Source organism: Pan troglodytes, chromosome 11 (assembly GCF_028858775.2).
Source record: "Pan troglodytes isolate AG18354 chromosome 11, NHGRI_mPanTro3-v2.0_pri, whole genome shotgun sequence".
NCBI lineage: Eukaryota > Metazoa > Chordata > Mammalia > Primates > Hominidae > Pan > Pan troglodytes.
The window spans coordinates 88,556,032-88,579,899 of record NC_072409.2 but is presented as its reverse complement, the minus strand read 5'-3'; the positions used below and the strand labels follow the sequence as shown (position 1 = coordinate 88,579,899).

The following is a 23,868-nucleotide window of genomic DNA, read 5'->3' as shown; positions in this document are numbered from 1 at the left end:
AGCATAAGGCAATTCATTGGAAATAATCATGTTTCTTTGCTATTTTTCCAATTGACACTTTAGAATACATCTGCCAAGTCTCCTAAAATGATATCTGGCAGGCCCTCCCACTAATCTCTGAGCCTTTGCATTATCCTGAACAACCACCAACAGCCGATGCCACCCTGGACACACATATACTTGTCATCTGAACTGGCAAAGCCCCATGAATGCACACTCCAGCTACTCTTGGCAACATGTACACCCCCTCTGCCCCTCTGCTGCCATGGTGGGCTTTTTTTTTTTTTTTTAAGACGAAGTCTCGCTGTTGTGCCCCAGGCTGGAGTGTGATGGCACGATCTCGGCTCACTGCAACCTCCACCTCCTGGGTTCAAGCAATTCTCCTGCCTCAGCCTCCCGAGTAGCTGGGATTATGGGCACCTGACACCACGCCTGGCTAATTTTTGTATTTTTAGTAGAGATGGGGTTTCACCATTTTGGCCAGGCTGGTCTGGAACTCCTGACCTCAGGTGATCCACCCGCCTCGGCCTCCCAAAGTGTTGGGATTACAGGCGTGAGCCACCACGCCTGGCCCACGGTGGGCTTTAATCCATGAAGGGCTCTCTAAGCAAAGAGAAACGGTTGTCTTGGATGAAAGATGACAGGGCTGCTGACACATCATATCAGTAGTAATCCCAGTAGGTCAGTAATCTCAGTAGTAACCCATCAGTAATCTCAGTAGGTCAGGCTGGGAGGATTCTAGGGATGATGTCTTTTACAGGTGGGGAAACTGAGGCTCAGAGCCATTACATGCCTTGCCCCATGTGGTAACTAATGTGGTAGCATAATAGTGGAAATGCCATTCTAAAGGCCAAACTGTCAGCTTCACAGGCTGCAGCTCTTTCTTCTATAATGGCTGAGTCCACGTCAAGCCTTCTGGCTGAAGGCCAAGGAAGCCGCCTGACAAGAAGCAACCCAGAGGCCTCTGTACAGATGATGTTTCAAAAGAAAAGGTCCTTTCAAAAGCCCCACAATGGCTCTTCATTGCTGGCTATTTTAGGGAGTAGCTCTGGCTCATGCGAGAGGTTCTGCTTCTTTTCACAGTCCTGACTTGATCTTACCATTGCAGGCCAACCTTGGCTACTGCACTCACCCAAGCAGCTCTGAGAGAAGTGTATGTGTGGCCTGGCTACCTCTTAGGGCAACATGAGGTCAGTGTATTCTGGGGCCTGGATAGGCTTGTGGCTGGGCCTTTATGAGACAAGGCTTTCCAAATCTTTCGTCTTCAAATTGTTCTAAAAAGCACCCATTTTTAGAGGATAGTTTTGGTGGTAGAGCCTACCATAAATCTCAATCATTAGCCAAGAGGCACCTACACACCGGGGGTGGGACATGCACTTTGGTGTGACAAAATGGCAGTGATAAGGGATGGAGAGGAATGTGGTTCAGATGTTGAGAAACTGCCCATCACATCTGCTGGAAATAATAGTAACAAGTCTGGCCAGGTACTATCTGTAATCCCAGCACTTTGGGAGGTCAAGGCAGAAGGATCACTTGAGCTCAGGAGTTCCAGACCAGCCTGGGAAACGTAGTGAGACCCTGTCTCTACAAAAAATTTAAAAATTAGCCAGGTGTGGTGACATGTGTTTGTAGCCCCAGCTACTTAGGAGGCTGAGGTGGGAGGATCACTTGAGCCCAGGAGGCTAGAGGATGCAGTGAGCCATGATCACACCAGCCTGGGTGACAGAGTGAGACCCTGTCTCAAAAAAAAAAAAAAAAAAGTAACAAATGTGAGGAGATGAAATAATGTATGTCAAGAGGAACTAACAGATTATCTGGAACTGAAGAAATGAAGTTATTAATTATTTCTTGAAAATGCTTGTGCGTCATGCACATGGTAAGAATTCCACGAAGGGGTGTCTGTCATATGATGATGTGGGAGGATGAGGAGCAACAATGAAAAGGACTGCACTTCCTGTGTGTGTGTGAAGCCCTCCCATATGGAGTTTCACTTCCTTCCCACCTCCCTCTCCATGCGGCAGTGGTGGCTGTGTGGTTTGAGGCCAGGGTGGAGGCATGAGGAAAATAGAAAAATCTAGAGACACATCACATCACAAAGATGAGCAGTGCTGCCCAGAGTGTGTTCCATGGATCATGATATCTCTAAGATGTCAATGAGTGATAGCAAAAGAAAAAAGTCCAGTAGCCAAATGCAGTTAAATTGGGCGGGCTACACAAAATTGAACAAGTTTCTTTACTGGATACCTTCTCAAAGGCTTTGATATGCTATTGTACACTGTAAATCTTCAAGGGTGGAGACGATGTAGTATTTTGTAAACTCATTTGACCACAGAAGGAAGTCTGTTTTCACTGACCATCACTCAGGACTGGCATTTTGAGGAGCTCTCTTGGCAAACACTGATCTTCAGATTTTTCTCCTTTTTGCTTTACTTCCCCACCCCACTGAGCTAACTCCCAATCCTAGAGGAGAAGAGATGAAGTGCTAAAAATGGTAATTCTCACATTTGAGGGTAATTGTCATCTAGGGTCCTTTCCCTCAACCTGTGGTCTGGGAACCAGCAGCATCGATATCATCTGGGAGCAAAATGAACATTCTCGAGTCTCCTCCTCTCAGATGTACTGAATCAGAACTTGCATTTCAGCAAGATCCCTGGTGATTCACATGCACATTAAAGTTTGAGATGCAGACTGAGGGTGCTTGGTACTAGGCACTAATCTTAATAATTCTGATTTAGTGTATCTGGGGTGAGGCCCAAGAATGTACTTACGAAGTACTTCCTCCAGGAGATTCTGATGCACGTGTGTGTGTGTGGACTCCTGAGAAACCCCTATGGTCCAAGCACCCTGCTATAAGGTAACAGAACAGCTCTGTGGTAACATTGGTTTTCACAGCAGCAGCTCTACAAGGTAGGTGGTGGTATAATCACTTTCATTGTTAGAAACAAGAAAATGGAGCCTTGGAGAGAGAATGAGAAGGTCCTGGACCAAGGTCACCCAGGGGTTAGCAGGTGCATTAGGGTAAACAAGTCCCCTCCTGTCTGTCCTCCCCACCTCACCAATCTTTGTCCTCCCCCTGCCCTAATCAGCTCTTCATTCACAACTACTGCATTGCTAACAGCCCTCTCTGAGTCTGCTTTTGTTTTCAGTGAAAGGCCAACAAAACACTGCGGGCTATTCGTGCTTGCTAATGATAATTCTGATTAGCTTAATTGTGTCAGCTGACTCCCTGGCAGCCAAGGGCCAACAGCAGCCTGCTTATTCAATCAGGGCCTGGCCCATTTTCTAATCATCAGCATCATTTGGGCTGTTTCCTCCAACAAGGAACTTGCTTGAGTTCAAGTTATCTTCAGCTGTTGCATTTACATGAGCAATGGATGATCTGTCACGTCTGTGTCTGTGTCAGTGTGCCAGGCTCCCCCTCCCTGCTGGAGACCGAGTGAAATGGCATGTGTTTGCCTGGGTTCCCAGGCTGCCAGCCATAGCGGCTGAACAGCAGGTCCCAATGGGAGCCATGAGGCAAGCTCTGGGGGTGGATGGATGTGCTGGTCTTCACCAGGCTAGCCAGGGTGACCTCTTCCCAGCTTCTGAATTCCAAACTGTATTCCCACTCAGAGGCCTGATAGGGTGACCAACCGTCCTAGTTTGACAGACACCAAGAGTTTTCCTAGGACATGAGAATTTCACTGCTAAAACAGAGAGGGTTGGTTATCCTTTGCCTGACACACCAGGGCACAAAAGCAGTGTGAGAGGATTCAAGATTTCCTGGGTGATCTATCTGGAATTTGGAACAGAGAATGACTAAGAGTTGAGGCCTCGTCTTTCTCTGTGAGACCTAAAGCTTATGATGCATCCCTGCTCTCTGTCTTATTTTGCTTTTAATGTCTATTGCTAATCTGACAGGATGAAGCATTAGTCCCAACATGGAAATGGGTAAGTGGAGGTCTGCGTGCATGTTCCGAGATAAGGGGCGTATTGAAGAGAGTGACCAGTGTGTAATCCCTTTGAATGGAGGTGCATCATCCTTAAAGTACTCTCCCCAATTCAAAAACATATTAAGCATTTATTAGGTACCAGGAACCCTAAGCAATGCAGGAATATGTCCTTTATATTCCCAGCCCTCAAAGAGTTGACAATCCCATGGGAGTGACTGATACAAATACAATTAACTACATTTGCTAGGAGTCTACCTAGGGGATCAATCGTTAAGACAGAAAAGAGGTCATGGGAGCTAGGGAAGACAGAATTCAGGAACATCCACCAACTACAGCCCAGCTACTGTTACAGTCATTGTCTCACTTAGCTAACATTTCTTAAGCACTTCCACGTGACTAACCCATTTAATTTTTATAACTCTTATTATTATACCCATGCTATGAATGAGGAAAATGAAGCTTTGAAAAGCCATATATCTTGCTCAAGTTTGCACGTTAGTAAATGCGGGGTCCAGGGTTGGAACCCACAGAGTCTAAGACTTTTCTTAGGCACTGTATGATACTGACTCTCCTACCCCAGTAGGGTGCTGCATGGATCCTCAACACAACCTGTGTGGTAGATACTCAGTCCACGTGAGACAAAAGCAACAAAGAGATGTGTGGCTGTGCATGGTGGAGGCAAGGCAGAGGGAAAGATGAGGCGGTGGGGGGGTCTCAGAGTTCCATACTGTGGAATCCCAAGGCATGACACCAAGAATGTCCACCGGTGGCGTGGGAACTCTGGGAATGCCAATGTTCTAAGGGAAACTGGCTGGACAAATGCTGCCCTTCTGGCCCCAGCTGCATTCAATTCTAAAAAATGTACAACTAGAATGTGAAGCCAAATGCCTGACCCCTTCATCATCCTTTGAGGGTCAAAAATGGGTGACATTTATTATTTTATATTTTTCAGACTGTATTGTAAATTTCTTGAGAGCATAGTTTTTTTCTTTTTCTTTTTTTTTTCTTTTTTGAGACGGAGTCTCGCTCTTTTGCCCAGGCCGGACTGCAGTGGCGTGATCTCGGCTCACTGCAAGCTCTGCCTCCCGGGTTCACGCCATTCTCCTGCCTCAGCCTCCCGAGTGGCTGGGACTACAGGCACCCGCCACCGTGCCTGGCTAATTTTTTTTTGTATTTTTCGTAGAGACGGGGTTTCACCGTGTTAGCCAGGATGGTCTCGATCTTCTGACCTCGTGATCTGCCTGCCTCGAGAGCATAGATTTTTTATGCACATAGAATATCTGAGCAACTTGAGTTGTATATATAGAGTATCAATATATGCAAATCAAATAAAAATGTGTTGACTTGACATGTTATGCCTGATTTGAATATGTGCATTGCAACAGTATTAGCAGTTAGGTATCCTAGCACTGTCAACTGTTGAAATGGTCATTTCAGCAACAGCAATCCACAAGCCATAAACAATCTACTCTTAATGGACACTGCATGTGCTAAGTATCCAGAGCCTGATATTATATGATTAGCCTCAGAAACATTCTTAATATCTATTTCTGTTCCTTTATAGGGTTTGGTTAGTGTAAAACAAATATATATGTTCAGACAATTAAGCATTTAAAAAGTATGAATATTTACAAGCATTAAAATGAATTTCCCTATAATTATAATTAACACATAAATGTAGGAAGTATACTATTGCAAGCAAGATTTAAAGAAATATAAACTTCTGGGGAAAAAAACCTGGTACCTTTCTTGCTCAGTTAAACTGTTAAAAATGTCTGGTTAACCTAATTTTCTCCCAGGCCCCCAAAGAGGCTCTTGTCTAGGATATTGACATGTTTGAGGCCATTCTGTGACTCTGAGACTTCAAGTTAGTTCCTGGCACTGCCTTGGAGCCCTTTCTTCAATTATAGAAAATAACTGAGTTTTCTGATAGCAAAGAAAGCCTTTCTCTACTTGATAACTTACACTCAGCTTTTTCCTACAATGTTGTCTTTATGCTTTCAGGCATAAAGGAGAAATTGACTTTCAGCTCTATCGTGGTGTTTCTGATCCCTTAGCTCTGTGAAACCAAAAGTGTGAGTGCTTCCACAGCCTCTTCCTTCTTGTGGGCCTTTGGAGAAGTTATTTTCCATTGACCTGAACATGACTATAGAAGAGAACTGAACTGAAACCATCCAGGAGATTGCAGTGGTTTCTTCTGGGTCTTCATTTACGTGGCCCTTGTCCATCTTTCCTCTCTGTCCTTGACATTTTCTGAAATTAACTTTATCAATTGTTTCTAGTCTTAACTCCCTTGAGCTGTTTGCACAACCTTATCTTCCCATAGTGGCTGTTTACCCAAAACAGCCTTTATAAAACTCAGCCATCGATGAATTCTTTCCATACTATTTGTCCAACTGCATTCAGAGACAACTCGGTTCCTGCCCCTGAGAGCCTTCTAGAAATCTCTTGTGAAAGAAAATGAAGAAAATAGGCTCTTTTTAAAGTAAAGATGTGAGCCATCTCAAGTGTAACCCAAAAAGTCTTGCTTTGTTCCAGGACTACTGAGTAATGCAAATATATATATATATATATATATATATATATATATATATATATATGTTGATATATATATATATGTTGATATATATATATATATGTTGTTGTTCTTTTTTTTGCCATATATTCTCACAGCAGAATAATAAATTTCAAGGTGAAAAACACTAAAGGTGATATGTGAAATTCACCATCTTCTTTGCCAGGTACAGGTACTGTACTGTATTAAACATATCTTTTATTTTTTGTGTTTCGATTCTCTAACATCAAAGGGGCCTTGTTGATCCTGGAGGGACTGCCCCTCCCAGAGCTAGCCAATTCCTAGTGATGGTAAACAATTTGCGCTCAAGCTGTTTACACAACGACCAATACAAACCAATCCTGCAGAGCCTGCACCCCAAATACCTCCTCCATCAGAGTCTCACACTAACCACCCCAGGCCAAGGTATCAGATAACTAGGAATAACCCCTAGGCTCCAGAGATGATTCAAATTAGCCAACCCTAAACCTGCTTACCCTGTCTGGCCCTTTCCTTCCCATGAAAATCATGGCGAAGTTTCTTGCTCAAGCTTTCTCTGCTCCCTCAGTCTCCGGACTAACCTGGTGTTTTCCCATGTGCTCTCTTGTGGCGTGGCATGGCTCTTTCTCTTGGGATGAGTATAACAAATTCTCTTTTCAATGACAGTCATCTGATCTGTTAGCTTTACCATACCTAAATAATAATAAAACCTGGCCAGGCGTGGTGGCTCACACTTGCAATCCCAGCACTTTGGGAGAACAAGAGTGGAGAATTGCTTGAAGCCAGCAGTTTGAGACAAGCCTAGTCAACATAATGAGATCCCATCGCTACAAAAAAAAAAAAAAAAAAAAAAAAGCCATGCCAGCCTATAGTCCCAGCTACTTGGGAGGCTGAGGTGGGAGGAGTGCTTGAACCCAGGAGTTGAAGGTGAGCTATGGTGAGCTATGATCTTGCCATTGCACTCCAGACTGGGAGACAGAGTGAGACCCTGTCTCAAAGAAAAAATAAAAATAATAAAACCTGTGTTTTAAAATAGGTACATAAAGAGAAAGGGATAAAGGGTGGCAAAAGAGGACAGCCTGGCCCTAGTACTCTGGTCATTCAAATGAACTTGGATGAAATGTAGTTGCTCTGTCAGTTATATTTAGCAAAACAGTCACCTTGTATTATATGGGGTATAATATAGTACTCAACAGAGCCACTATAAAAAGCTTTGATCAAAGTGTCCACATTGAGATGTTGCATGTTACAAAAGGTGATGAGGTTTTTAGGGGTCCTTGACTTCTGAAGCACAGATTGAGTGCCACTGGAAAGACAGCTTTTGAAGAAAATAAAAGTAGTCCCCATTCACCTAAACAATAACACTAAGGATTTAATCATATCAAATGTTCTCTATTCTAATATATCCCATTGAAGCTGCATCACGGAAAACTCAATGTGAAAAGCAAAGTCCCTATGAGACTGTATCCTTATTTAGGGCTTAACTTCTGTCACTACCTCTGGAGTAAAAGCTGCCCAAAGGCAGTTTTACCTGACTGTATGCCTAGCAGCTGGCACACAGTAGGTGCTAAATATTTATTTACTGACTGAAGAAATGTTTCTGATAATCTTTGATTAACAGAGTGAGAGATAATATAAAATATCAAAGATGCCCATTTAAGGAATTCAATAAGTGGAAGAATGACTTTGGAATTGAAAGTTAAAGCTACTCCCTCTGATCCAAACTATTATATTCCCACAACATTCTGCCACCTCTTGGAGGGTAATCTCGGACACTTATTTGGTGACAGTGGACATCTTGGCATCTCCTGGCTGTTAGTTGACCACTAAACCCCATTCAATTCTGCAGCCCTCAGGCTAACAGCTAGCCATCAATGAGCATTTTCCAGGGATTAACAATGCGCTCTGACAAATGGCCGAGCTCCTGGGGTGACTTGGATACCATTATTTCATGGTGTCACTTACCAAAGGCTCTAGCTCCTTGCGGTCTATGAGGTTCATCTCTGTGACAAAGTAATAGAAGTGTTTGTAGCAGGTGTTGACATGGGCCTCTGCACCCATCACAATGACCCGGTCGAAGTGGTGGATATAGACGTGGACAAAGACCCGGAAAAGGCGGCACAGGATCTTCTTGCAGATCTGAAGGAAGTTCTTTGGGAAGGGAACACCTAGAGAAGAAAAAAAGAAGAAAGAATGAAACCATGATGGGATAGATCCTTTTCCTCTTTCCTCTAATATGAAAACTGTCTGAGGGCAATGCTACAGGGAGACTGGCACCCGTCACAGGAGTCATAGGGAGTGTGTGTGTGTGGAGGGGGGTTGGTAGCAAACTAGAAAGCACCTTCCACCTCCCCATCAAAGGGAGCAGTTGCTGCGACTACAGCCAACAGTGGCCATATAGGGATGGAGGCCCAGTGTTGTTAGAGCTTCTAATTTTTCAAGATAATTCAGAAATTTAGAGTTATACTTGGACCTGCTGCATTTTTTAAACATTAGCAATTAACTTGAAGTTTTAAAAAGCACCATGAGTCAAAATAAAACACCTCTATAAGTTACACTGGGCCTGCAAGCTACCAGTCTGCAAAGCTTTTCCTGAGGTATACTGTTTCTGAGGTGGGCAAATTCAATAACTTTCACAGATACTTTGCATCACAGATTCCCCCTTCGTCTCTTTGAGGAAGGTAAGAGTTGGGAGGAGGTCTTGTTTTTCATAACACAGAAAGGGTGAGTGGTCATCGAAGTCACTCAGATTTCCCATCTGATGACCACTACTCCCAGCTCAGTAAAGCAACAAATTGCAGGATCGCAAGCCCACTTCCTTTCTCCATCTCAAACACTGCTTAAGCTGTTTTGTTATTTGCACTGTCCTTAAGTGGTGACATGTTGTAATGGGTTCCTAAGCTAAACAGACATTGTTTGAATTCTTACTCTGCTCCCCTTCCAGCTGTATGACTGTGGGCAAGTTGTTTGACTTTTGGTTTCTCATCTGTAAAAGAGCGGTCATAATAAGGTCTTCCTTAAATGGCTGGGAAGGTATTAATGTAAGATCCTCCTACAGCGCCTAGAACATAGTGAAAGCTTATTAAATTGATAATGTCCTCCCTTTTCTCTACAAGGTAAGGTCTGTTGTTATAAGGAAAAGAATTACCCGGCCAGATGCGGTGGCTCACACCTGTAATTCCAGCACTTTGGGAGGCTGAGGCAGGCAGATTGCCTGAGGTCAGGAGTTTGAGAACAGTCTGGCCAACATGGTGAAACACTATCTCTACTAAAAATACAAAAAAATTAGCCGGGCGTGTGGCGTGCGCCTGTAATCCCAGCTACTCAGGAGGCTGAGCCAGGGGAATTGCTTGAATCTAGGAGGTGGAGGTTGCAGTGAGCCAAAATTGCGCCACTGCACTCCAGCCTGGGCGACAGAGTGAGACTCCATCTCAAACAAACAAACAAACAAACAAACAAAACCAACAACAACAAAAGAATTACCCTTGTCAAAGAAAGGTAGAAATGACCACTAGCCTTTCAGCAAAATTGTAGAACTATGCACAGCACATGCCCCAAGTCCCCAGGAAGCCTGGAGTTTTGCTGTCCTTCCCTCCACAGAAACCTAGCAGCAGCTGTCTGGTGAGACACTGTAATGGGATCACCTGGGACCCCAGGGCAGGATGAGAAGGAACATGTCTGGCAGGCGGCAGTGACAAGATCTGCTTCCCTTGGGTCCCAACACTGATAATGGCTTTTCTTTGAAACAAAGTGGCAACATATCAAATGAACCCAGGGAGAAGTTCTGGCACTGCTTGGGAGCTGACTGCCTGGGCAACAGATGCTGGGATTTGGGGTTGAGGGTGCGGTAGAGCCAAGGAGAAGGTGGAGGGCAGCCGCATGCAGAGTTTATGGGCTGCTTTCTCAGTGGAGAGGGGCCTGCAGAACTGCTGTTGCCACACTGGGGGCGGGTCTGGAGTCTTTGAAGCCTGAGTCCCAGAAGTGATGAAATTCCCTCTAAGATAGGTATGTTTCCTTCACAAGGGGAGTCCTGTAACCCACCTGGTGACAATGCCAGGAGGTCGACATATGTTGTCTTCACAATGTATCTGTGGAACAGGTTTTATTATTCCTATTAATGTTTCATAGATAAATAGCACTGAAGCTCTTCAGCATGAATTCTGTTGCTAAAAAGTGGTAGGGCTGGGATTTGAACCAAGTCAGCCTGACTCTAAAATCCAAAAAATGAGTATTACAGAGTACAACGCTCTCTCTTGCCAGGTTAGAGGAACCACTCGATTGTCAAGCACAGTGAGGCATCTAAAAGTTACTCTTCAGTGGCACAGAAACATAAATAAGCAAAACAAAGGGGATGGGGACAGAAGGCAAAGAAGGACAGAAAAATGTCCACAGCATCAGAAGCCACAACCAGAGGCGAGAAGACGTCAGCTAACATACTCTGCTGCCTTCAACGAGAGTATGTTAGCTTTCTCTGCCCAGGCCTTAAGACCACAGACCTGGGATTAACAGTAAAAAGTAGTATTTACTGAGCTCTTACTATGTTCTAGGAACTGTGCCAAGCCCTATCTATAGATTAGCTAACTGAGCCCTCAGAACAGGCCTTAAATTACTTCCATCTCACAGATAAAGAAATAGATTTGGGACAATTAAGTAGCTGCCCAAGGTCACCCAGCGGGGAAATAGTAGAGGAGAGATTTGGCCAGTTAGTCTGACTCCAAAGTCCACGAGCACTGCTCTCGGGCTCTGCACACACTTTTAGCTCTGAAGCCCTTCCTTTCTGGGCAGCTCAAACTCCCTCAAGTGTGCTCCCGCTTCTCCTCCCCTGGTTCCAGTCTCATGGAAGCTCACCAGATGCTGGGGGACACAGGGACTTTCAGTTGTGCCAGTTTATCTGTGTGGCCCTTATAGCCAGCCCCCCTACCCTCCACACTGGCTACAGATAAGGCAAAGTTTTGGACACACTGCGGATGCTCATGGCAATTGCTGGCCCCTTTTAGACTGTCTCCAAGTGGCTCTGTTCCCCCCATCTCTGCCACTGCTCAGCTCAGAAATCTCAGCTGTGCCTTCCATTCCATACCTGGTCTCTGACTTGTCTCTGGCCTTGAAGGGGGTTTGCCTATCCATTTTGGGCTATGGCTTTAGAGTAGTTGGTTTTGCAATCTGGAAGACCTAGTTTAAAATACTAACCTGACTTCTTACTAGCTACAGCTTATGTAGCCTATGTAGCTAGTAAGCAGTAGGGTTAGGATTTTAAACTAGGTCTTTAGTTTAAAATCCAGTCGAGGCTTCATCACTCAACTTTATTATAAAACTAATATACAAATTTACTTTGTAGTGTTTTTATAATAGTATCTGTACTGTGCTTGGCACTCAATGGAACTTTGGGAGTAAGTTCAACTTTCATTATTTCCCACCTGAACTCCTCGGGTAGGTAGGACTCCAGGCTCAGAATCTCTTGGCTCTGGCTGCTAAGTCAGGCCCCACTCTTCCACCATTCCCTCCCTCGCATGTAATTCATTCTTCAAAAGCAAAAGCTGCAAACGGTTCAAGTTGAGACATGTTCGGCATGCACTGCAGTCACCCCAGGCCAACTCCAGACACTGCAAAGAGGTTGGGAGCCCTTAGGAGCCTAGGAAACCCCACTGGGTTCTCTGCTGAGTCAGAGACAAAATCCAGCTCACAGAGAGTGGGAAAAGAACAGGAAAGCTACATGCGTTTGAAAAATTCTTATATTTATTGATGGTTCAGAGGCCAATTCTACAGTTTGCATACTATTTTCACCCTTTTCCCTTCTGCCTTACAGACGTCCAGATTTGTGTGTGTGTTTTAAATAAACCTCAGAAGGTGGGACTTGGAAGAGGTTATCCCTTCAGATGGCGAGACCTCGGATGTCCACCCCTTCTGCAGACTCTGGAACTTTCTCATTCTATGTAACTAGCCTCATGGCAGCAAGATAGAACAAGATACAGCTTGCTGACCCACTCCCTTTCCTGGCAGGCTCCAGAGAGCCAGTTCATGAAAACTGATTGATTTGAGGTGGTTTTCTTTCTTCATGGTGCTGCAAAGAAGTATCCAATCTCCATTACATAACTAAAAGAAAAGGGAATTCCAAATGAGGGCTGATCTGTGTATGTGCAATGTCATTTAATTCCAGTGACACCCTGAGTAGTGGAATTATTATTTCAGGTTTTTTGTTTTTTTGGTCATTTGTTTGTTTTTGTGTTTTTCTGAGATGGAGTCTCGCACTTTCGCCCAGTGCAGTGGCAGGATCGTGGCTCACTGCAAGCTCCGCCTCCCAGGTTCATGCCATTCTCCTGCCTCAGCCTCCCAAGTAGCTGGGACTACAGGCGCCCACCACCACGCCCGGCTAATTTTTTGTATTTTTAGTAAAGACGGGGTTTCACTGTGTTAGCCAGGATGGTCTCGATCTCCTGACTTCGTGATCTGCCCACCTCAGCCTCCCAAAGTGCTGGGATTATAGGCGTGATCCACACGCCCGGCTCAGTTTTTTTTTTTTTTTAAATGGAAACTGAGGCTTCGCTCAGTTAAATCATTTGCCCCAGGCCACAAGGGTAAAAGGAGATAGAGATTTGGCTTCAAAACTCAGGCTCTTTCTTCAGCATCCTATAGGTTCTATGGTGTCAGGGAAGGTGAGGGACAAGAATACCATTTTATTTTAATTTATTCATTTTTTAAGGACAGGGTTTTACTCTGTCACCCAGGCTGGAGTGCAGTGTCACAATCACAGCTCACTGCAGCCTCAGCCTCCTGGGCCCAAGCAATCCTCCTGCCTCAGCCTTCCAAGTAGCTGAGAATACAGGCATGCGCCACCATGCCTGGCTAACTTTTGTAAATGTTTTTGTGGAGACAAGGTCCCACTATGTTGCCCAGCCTGGTCTCAAGCTCCTGGGCTCAAGCGATCCTCCCACCTCAGCCTCTCAACGTGCTGGGATTACACGTGTGAGCTATCTTGTCCAGCCAAAAACACCATTTTATGACCTGCACTTAGCTTGCTTGTGGAAGGAGCTCAAAAAATGTTTGTTTTAAAAGAATCCAGCTCAGCAATTGGAAGAAGAAAGGCAACTGGATCACCTCGAACGGACACTTGGCTAGCTACAATGGCATCCTGGACCTGGGGAGCTGTGCATGGCTGGGTCTGAGCAAAGGGCAACCTGTGTTCTACATGGCACAAGTGACCCAACATCAGGACCATAACCAATGCCCTCCTTCTGCCTCATGAGTACATAAGACACGATAGACCCTCCACTTCAGTATTCCCCATTAAGTGTTTTAAAAATCACTATTCTTGAGAGATCCTTGGCTAAAAAGAGAGGATTCTGAGACCAAATATATTGGCAAAAATGCTGTTTTCATAGAGGTTTACAATGTACCCAAGCATAGTAAAGGATCTGAGAATATCTGTAGCAAAAAATCCTATTTAAATCTGGATTCCCCTTTGCTTATAATAGCTATTGATTTAAAACACAGAGTCTGTAACCAGAACTCCTAGGCTTTTTTTCTACCTTTACCACTTATTCACAATGTAGCCATATGCAGATGATGTAGTGTCTCCAAGCCTCACTTTCCCCTTAAAGAATATATCCCTTAAAGAAAAATGGGGATATATTAATGTTATTTGTAGCTTAGGTTGTTGTGCAGATTAATTACATAAACATCTAAAAGGTTTAGCTTACTGCCTTGCAGATAGTGAGTATTCTATTGTGAATTGTTAGTTTTAGTATCCCATTGACCAAATGGTCTTTGTGACACACTTTGGGATTAAATTCCTGGCTATTTATTTTCATGATAGCAGTCTTGGCATTAATACATCAATTCTGGACTTGCAAAAAACTTACAGTGGCAGGTACTAAATAAGCCCTGGAGTATAATCTAGCTTGCATTATTTTCTACTAGTTTCTCAAACTTATGTCTTATATTGCTGTAAGTTCTCTGAACAAAGGGACTGTGTTATACTTTGATTCCACCTTTGAAAGCACCTGGCACAGGCAAGGCAGGGAATACTTCATCGATCAAAATTGAATCAGAAAAGAGCAGTGGTCTTATTTAGTCAAGATGTGAATCCATCATCTCCTGTTCAGGGGAGGCAAAAAAAAAAAAAAAAGAAAAAAAGAAAAAGAAAACCCACAGCAGAAAGGATAGCTTTTTGCCAGACTCTTGATATATATAGTCCTGGCATGGAAGGCTGCATGTTGCTTTTGGGGAGAAGAGAAAACTTTGCAATGAGGAACACTGTGATCCAGCCTAGGGTGTGGAAAGGAAAAACTCTGAAACTTTCTTTTTATCATTGAAATCTTCCTTCTTCCCTTTTTTTTTTTCTTTTTCAGGTGGTGAGAGTTAATTTTCAGTCACTGTACTCAGAAAGTTAATGCCAGACAACATTAACCAGCAGTCCTAACTGAAATAGATTGCATATCTTAAGGGTTTGGAGTTAAATTTTGACTAGTCTTATAATAATCCAGACAAACCATCAGCAATAATCCCAGACTGTTAGATATGTGCCTGTATTGATGATATAGAAAACAATCTTTGATTACAAGATCTCTAAGTGATTTGCAATCAATAATTGAGTCTCAGAACATGCCCTTCCCTCTATCCTACCCTGAGCTACCACCAGTGGCTCTTAGCTTAAAAGCTGGAAAATTTCAGACTCCAAGAAGTTGGCCCACATTGAGAAAGTGTTCAGACTAGTGCTCCACAGAGAGGGGATGGATATCCAGGTGTCCAAGGATAACCCTGGACCTGGATGGCCTTGGGTCATGTGATGTAGCTTAGTTTCTGCAAACGGACCAGTACTGAAATGGAGTTAATGAGCCTGAAACAGGGCCAGCTGAGCTCAAGTTTTGGAGTGCGCCGAGGCAACATGCCTAAGCAGAGGCCAGAATCCAAACCAATCACTAATACAAGTTTCTAGCAGGAGTCTGCTCACCAGTTAGACTCAAAGCAAGACTAGAGTTTTCTGAGCAATCAGGCTAAGGAGGAGGCAGGCCAGGGTGCTGGGGTGAGGGTGGAGAGTGAGGAGAGTGCAGGCCTGGAGTCTCTCTTGAAGGCCTGATGACACAGCCTTGTAGCCCTGTCTCTGTTGCTCATGAAGCCTTGATACTCAGTCAGGAACCCGCATCTGACAGAGCCCTGCTGAGTTTATGAATGTGTCTAACCACAGCTTTCTGATCTCCAAGCCACATTCAGTGTGAGAGCTAAATCGAGTATGAAACATAATAATTTCTCTGGGGCCCCATGCAGATTTGCCTTTCATCTCTGACTTAGGAAATCTCCTTTCCCCCCAAGAAAATTTAATAAAAATTCCAGTAATTTCTGCACTTCAACCCATTTTTCTTTCTTCCTTTCCCTCCTGCCCCTCCCTTCCACTAAGCCCTCAAACATCTCATTCAATCCTTCCTTTTCAGGCACCTCTGAAAGAAAATAAGTTGCCTAAATGGCTTGTGTTACTTATTTTATCTTGTTATGGAGGCCAAAAAAGGAAAAACTCCTTTAGAATATGCAGAAATGCTTCAGTTGACAAAGGTCCAGGAGATTGGGGGGTGGGGATGTGTGTTAATCATTCCTGTTTTCATCATTTTCCCTTTTCTTTGCAAGAGAAAGGCCAACACCTGGGAATGAGACTCTGATCTGTGATCGGTGCTGGGCTGAACCTGGGCTTTTGTGGTCTGAAGAGTAAGAACCAAAAGGTGGTCTCTGGGGATACTGGAGAACTGCCCCCAAACACCTCAAGTTCTGCAAACAGCTGGCAGATAGCCCCCTTTATTGAGCACCTGGTTACTGCCTCTTGTTTCTTTAGAGCTTGGCTCAGCGTCTCCCATCATCCGCAGGCCCAGCTTCCCTGGCATCTGCTATTCTGCTCCTGAAATTTTCCTGCATAGATCACACATGGTAATTCCACATGTATCTGTGGGAGTCCCTGCTTCAGGTCTGTTACCTGCTCCAGACTGGCCACTCTGTGAGAGCAGGGACGGTGTCCAGCCTCCTCACAAGTGTCTCCTTAGTGACGTCTCCTTAGTGGCTTGGCACCTGGAGCAGGGTGGGTATGGAATAAATAGTGCTGACTGTTGGAATGAGAGCTGAGCTCCTGTGCCACCTGCATACCCTGAAATCAAAGCTCAAAGAGATGAAGGGACAGACTTGGGCTTTATAGAGCCAGTTTGCGATGAAGAGGGATCTGAATTCAAGTCTGTCTCAGAGCCTATGCTCCTTCTATTCTACCAGGAAGCTTTGTAGGGTTTCTACAGCTCCTTTCATCTCATGCAAATACAATTGACACAGCTGGAGAAACAAAACTTGTTAGAAGACAAAGTGGAAAAGGGTAGTTTGGCTTTTACTTTCCCAAATGTGTGTGTCACTGGGGGTTTAGGACACTGGTGAAACGCCTGGCTCTGGCCTCAATCCCATTTATGATTCCAGCTGTGGGACCTCTGTGCTGCTTGCCCTTAAGCAACTTTGCTAACTGCCAAAAGCCTCTGTTTTCTTGTCTGAGGAATGGTGATAATAATACCTAGCTCTTCATGAGACCACAAGGACTGAATGAGAAGCACAGCACCAGCAGGCACACAGAAGGCATCTGGCAAATGGCAGCCGATGTTACCAATGCTAGGAAGATGGCTCTTCTGAATCAATGCCAAGACAGGGGTGGCAGGAGGGCAAATGAAACAGGACAGGTAAAGCTGCCTCTTCTCCAAAGGATAAACTCTTCTTGGAAAGTATACTTGGAAGACATGTGATATATTGGAATAGCATGTGAACTGTCCAAGGAGCTTCCAAAGGTCATATGATGAAACCTGATTTCCTGGCCAATCCTTTGGGACCCCTGATGGCATGTCAACAACAACCAGAAGTGCCCATGTTTCTCCTTGAAACTGTTATTCATGTCTGAGGGCATTTGTGCTGTCCCTTCTGTCTTCAGAGTCCAGTAATAAGAGGGATGTGAAAATCCCTCTACAAGTCATAAAAACCACTCATTCTCAATAGTTCATGAATAAAAACAACATCCCACACACGTGGAAAAAGAAAACATACCTCCTCTGGCAGCGTGGCTGAGAACACACCATTTCCAAAATACTTGCAAAACAAGATGCAATCGGATCACAAGGCAAAAACAAAACAAAACAAAACAAAACACATGAACAACACAGATGTTTCCTAATAATATATATCCTCCTCCTCTTAGCTTATTCTCTTGCCCCTTCATCCATCCATTCTCCTGCCTCCTGCTCTCTCTCTCTCTCTATATATATATACATACATATACACACACATACATATATATATGCATGCACACACACACACACACACACACACATACAGAGAGGGAGAGAGAGAGAAGCTTTGTGTTCTTGCTGATGCTGATGAAAATTCAGCTGCGAGGATTGATTCCTCTTAGCAGATGTTTTGTGTTATCTCAGTACGTTCCTCAAGAAAGTGTCTGTTCGTCATGCCAAGGAAAACAATCCTGTGTAGCAGGACTTTGTTCCTCTGCCTAAAAAAAGAGAAAAAAAAGTCCCCAAACAAGCTGACAGCTGCAAATGCTTAGAAATAAACTGGCTACTACTCTGTTTTCCAACTCCCTCCCTCTGCCCCTCCCCAGCCCCTTTGTGCTATCCTCCAGTCTGTTATCATGGTGGTTGGGCCAAAAGAAAGACAAACAGTGGTATGTGATTATATGTTCTCAAGAGAGTCTTAATTCTTTCAGACATGCCATGTGCTGGGCATAGGAAGTGCTGTTTCAGCCACCCCAAGGAGCAACCATGAGTCCAGTGTGCCTGCTCGTCACACCTCCTGCTACCCCCCAGCGCCACTTCTGAGTTGCTCATCAGCATCCCCAGCTCCCAGATGGCTGCCTTTGTCCCCTGCTTTCACAGCATGGATGTGAAAGGAGCAGTAGATTAAGAAAGACCCAAGATAACCCGTGAAAGATATTCACCGTGGATTGACAATAAAAGCCATTAGAAACAAACCCTAGACAGTGTAAACCTGACCAGTTTGCTGAAAATCAGATGGGACAAATGAGCCAGAGCTGAGAACAGGATGTTAATGAACTTCATTGGTTCTGGAAAGTCAGGCTGAGGTACCAGGAGTTTGATCAGGAATATAGGTCTAGGACTACCACACATTCTGGTTTTTTTCATGAGCCCCAACCAGAATGTGAAAGCCAGGTTCTTTGTCATGGATGTAATATTGTGAGTATCCTCACAAATAAAACTATTCTTTATTCCCCAGTAGAATCTTTCTTCCATTATGTGGGGACAATTAACACCAAGTCTTGTCTTGAACAGTTGCTGATCTCTAAATTTCTCTTCAGCCCCACTGCCTCCTTCCTAGCTCACCTCCTGCCTGGTTTATGCAGGTCCCTTGTAACTGAGCTTCCTTTCTTTACTCCTGCATTTCTTCAATCTCCACTTGGCAGGTGAAGGACCTTCCCAATATGCAAATCTAACCAGGAAGCCTGTTTTTCTGCATAAAACTCTAAAGCAGCCTCCTACTGCTTCCAAGGTGAAATCAAAGCTATTTAACATGCAGGCAAGACCCTTTATGATTTCACACATGCAGTGGTCCACCATCATTTCTGGATTCTCCCAACTTGCATGTAATACTCCAGCCATCTGAAGCTACGATCCTCTTGCTCACTTGCTTCTGGGCGTTGCTACATACTGGAGCGTTGGTAGCTGGAAACCTCTTCCTCAGCTTCTCCATTTCGCCTGACTAACTCCCATTTGTTATTCAAACCTCAACTAATTTATCACTTCCTCTAGAACGTCCTCCCTGCCCACCTCACCCGCAGTCTAGTTAGGCATATCATAACACCCGCTACTTCTTCCATGACAATACTACCACATCATCTTTTAATTGTCCTTTTTTTTTTTTTTTTGTCTCCCAGGAGACTGAAAATTGTGTAATGTCAGGGATCTTTCTTGTTCATAGTCATAGCCCTGGCATCGAATGCATAGCAGAACACAGTGGTTCTCCATATGTAATTATTGAATGCAATGGATTGAATGCTTATGCCCCCCTCAAATGCACGTGTTGAAATCCTAATTCCCAAGCTGATGGTACTAGGAGGTGGGGCCTTTGGGAGGTGATTAGGTCATGAAGGCAGACACCCCATGAATGGGATTAGTGCCTTTAAAAAGGAGGGTCCTGGCTGGGCACGGTCGCTCAGGCCTGTAATCCCAGCACTTTGGGAGGCTAAGGCGGGCAGATCACCTGATGTCGGGAATTCAAGACCGGCCTGACCAACATGGAGAAACCCCGTCTGTACTAAAAATATAAAATTAGCCGGGCATGGTGGTGCATGCTTGTAATCCCAGCTACTAGGGAGGCTGAGGCAGGAGAATCACTTGAACTTGGAAGGCAGAGGTTGCGGTGAGCCAATATTGTACCATTGCACTCCAGCCTGGGCAACAAGAATGAAACTCCATCTCAAAAAAAAAAAAAAAAAAAAGAAAAGAAAAAAAGAGGGTCCTTTTTCTTTCTCCATGTGAGGTTATAGCAAAAACTGCCATCTCTGAACCAGGAAGCAAGGCCTCACCAGACACTGAACCCACCAGACACTGAATCTGTCAGTGCCTTGATCTTGGACTTCCCAGCCTCCTGAACTGTGAGAAATAAACATTTGTTGTTTATAAGCCACTCTGTTTGTGGTATTTTTGTTGTAGCAGCTTGAATGGACTAGGCCAGTGAATAAACAAATAACCATAGAAACCTGAGTGGTGCGGGAGTGGTGAAGAGCTTCCCCTGCTTCGGTTCCCCTTACTTTTCCCAACTCCAAGCACTGGCCCTTGAGTCACAATCTGAAAACCACTGCTTGGTAGAAAGATCTCCATGGAATTGCTATAGGCCCACGTTTAACCAAGTCATGTCTAACGGGTAACGCTACCGTGAACATTAATACACAGTTATCTCTTCACACCTTGCAGATCTCGGAGAGAAATGCATCTATCAGATTTTTACTGATACCGAGGAAGAAGTATTTCCCTCTTCGAATTGTATTGTACATTTGCATTGATGTGGTTATTTTCATCTAAATAAAGTCAAACAGGTAGTTTTCCAGAGTAATTAAAGTTTGCAATAAGCCAGATTTGGTTGGCAAATCATGCTGAGACACAAAATGGGAGGAGGTGGGGGCAAGGGAGAAGATAGCAATGTCATTGATCCTCTTTGTACAGTTGGGGGAACCCAGAAAGAACAATTGGAACTCAACTCGAGCGGGGCTTTGCAGAGCCAAAGGGAACAGTGACCCTTCTGAAATGAACCTGAGATAGGAATAAAACTGTTGGGGGATCTTCTCCAGACAAAAAGAATCTGAGGGAAAGACGGTGAGTGGATGCTGAGGACTTTTTCCACCTGACACAGAGGGGTTAAGGCAGCACTGAGCAAGAAATGGTGAGTCATTGCATTTGCATGTAAGATCGGGGAAGGTAAGTTGAAGGGATAGGGAAGAAACCAGAAATGTGGCTCTAAAATCTTATCTCTGGGTCAAAGTCAAGCTAAATTCATGAACTAATTCAAGTAAATTATTTACTTGGATATGTCTTAAACAAGATATGACATTCACATGCCTTCAGGGATTACAAAGGAACATGAATGAGTAAAGTGGGCTGGGTGTAATATGATCGGGAGTGGCGTGGACTGTGCCAGCCTGGAGAGTGTATTATGCAGGAAAGGAAAAAAGCCTCTCAGCCTTAACTGATTGTTGGCCAGCAGGAATATAGATCTAGGACTGCCAGACCTTCTGTTTTTTTTTTTTCAAGATAATCTAGAAACCTAGATTCTTACATGAAACCTCCCCGTGGTTAAATTTTAGTTAATTCAAGGACCCTAAAAAATCTTCAAACGTTTTATTTATTAACATTATTTAGTCTTATATAGTTCACTCAGCCTGGAAGTTGACTCTATAAGCTGACAGCTTAATTTTAAAAATTCAAATTTAAAAATTAAAACAGAAGGAAAGAAAAACACTCTCGTAGCACTGAGCACATGCAACACATGGATCTTGGTTCCCAACACCATTTTTTTAATAAAGGAATCAGGGCCCCTTGGAGAAAATGGCTGATTCTAGGACTGAGGCAGGAAATATAAAAGATGGCCTGGGACACCTTAGTGTCAGAAAGAAAGGAAGTGCTAATAAAAACACAATGACAGGGGCATAGGAGCCAACCTGAAAGAGCTCCGGAATGGCCCAAACTGGAACAATCTGAGCAAAAAAATAGATGGAGTAGTTTTGCATTATAACCTAAAGTAGAAAATAAATATCTGTGAGTTCACACGGATATAAATAAATGGTTGGATAGTAAATAGGGAAAAGAAAAATCTCTTGTGTAGTGAGATTCCAAATATGTAAATACTCCCTGTTCAAGGAGATGAATGAAGCTCTTGAGCGTGGGCTATGCTTGGTGAGTTGCTTCCAAAGAGTACAGTATAGGTGGCTTTATAGTCAAGAAACCTGGCAAACATGACCTTAACCAAGTGATCAAGGTTAACATCAACAGTGATCAATCGTGTTCATAGAATATGGCTTTGATACGATAAGTCGCTTCACTTCTGTGGTCTCCCTCCCCATAACCCATAAGCCCTATCTAACCATTAAAAAAATCAGACAAACCAACACTGAAGAATGTTCTACAAAACATCTGACTGGTAGTCCTCAAAACTGTTAAGTTCATCAAAACAAGGAAAGTCTGAAGAGCCTAAGGAGATGTGCTGACTAAATGTAATGTGGTATCCTGGATGGAATCCAGGAACAGAAAAAGGGCATTAGGGAAAAACTGAATACTGCGTAGAGTTTAATAACAGTAGTGTTCATGTGTTAGTTCCTCAGCTGTGACAAATGTTTTGTGAGATGTTAGCGATATTGGAAACTGGGTGAGGGATATATGGGAACTCTGTACTATCTTTACAACTTTTTAATAAACCAACTATTCTAAAGAAAATGTTTATATTAAGAGTTTATTTATATTTAAAAAACACTCTGTGGGTCAAAAATATTTGATTGGCTCCAGAGGCCATGAGTTTGTAAGTTTTGATTTATGCACTAACATTTCTGTGTTTACTGTTATGCTCTGATCAGGACTGGCTACATAATTTGCAGAGCGCCTTGTTTAGAAATTATTAAGCACTTCAAGATGGCAACAGCAGAGTCTTAAACCAAGCATGGGGCCATTCTGAGTGCAGGTTTCATGACTGTGAAGCTGGCCCTGTCTCTGACATGTGGTATGATCTGAACAGAGCTGTGGAGTCAGGAGTCATCCTTGCCAGATAAAACTCCCACTATACACCCTTTGTTTGTTCATTAACTAATTTAATAGTTAACAATAGCAAATATTTATTTGTTTGCAGATGTGCTAGATACTAGGGATTCAGCAATAAGCGAAAGAGTTAAATTGAATAAGGTCATGTTATACCTAAGTTTCCAGCACTGGAAGTTGACCTAAGGACCTCCCCCAGGTGCAGACACCCACAAGGCTCATCCCCTCACCCTCTCTATTTTCCCACTTTCTTCCATCTCAACTGCAATACTACCTACCTACAATGAAAATTCTATAGAAAAAGGATTTCTTAAGTTCCAAAATAAAATACATAAAAGTTTTATGTGGCTATTATATAATATTTGCAATTAAAAGTCTCAATTACATTGGCTCCCAAGAGAAACTTTTATTTCCTGGGCATCCGATGGCACCAGCCATGTAAATATCCTTATCCCCCAAAAACCAACAAACTCTGCAGTTGTTTTCCCTATTTTGTGGATGAAAAAATACTGTTAAATTGAATTTGGCCAAAAGCCGCCTCCTCTACTTTAAGTCTGGTCTAAAGGTTTGTCAGTACCTAATGAACCCAACTTGATGAGTAAACAGGCTATATCCTACTCTTGCAGCAAGTAGCCTAGTCTTAGCCAATCACAGTAGCTGAACCACAGACAGACAACTGTTTAAACCTGGTTCAAAAAGGCAAATGCCCAGCTGTAACCGATCCAGCTGTTTCTATACGTCACTTCCATTTTCTGTACTTTGCTTTTTCTGTCGATAAATGTTATCCAACCAAGCAGCAGCCCTGGAGTCCCTTTGAACCTGTTCTGGTTCTCAGGGCTGCCCAATTCATGAATAATTCTTTGCTTGAATAAACTCCATTAATCTGTCTGAAGTATTTTTTTTTTTTTTAAACAATGAGAAACTAAGAGAGGCTGCATCACTTGCTTAAGTGATACAGGTAGTGAAGCTGGATTTAAACCTAGATCCCACTCACTTTGAAACAGCCACTTCCCAAATAATATACCCTCTACCCCTCAAAAACCAAGGCAATTCCTTTAAAATTATTAACTTAATCATCCAGAAAGTACCTCTCAATGGTTAGTCATGG

The 23,868-nt window shown here is 43.6% G+C and overlaps 1 protein-coding gene across 5 annotated transcripts in view; it reads right to left on the bottom strand.

The window, feature by feature from the left end:
• Positions 1 to 23,868, bottom strand: part of MOB3B (MOB kinase activator 3B) — a 205,855-nt gene that overhangs the window by 26,031 nt on the left and 155,956 nt on the right. For all 5 annotated transcript variants that reach the window (XM_001154635.6, XM_054658001.1, XM_016960702.4 and 2 more), the window contains one exon: positions 8,452 to 8,654. In XM_001154635.6, the coding sequence (XP_001154635.1) occupies positions 8,452 to 8,654 (203 nt within the window). The remainder of the gene's footprint in view (positions 1 to 8,451; positions 8,655 to 23,868) is intronic.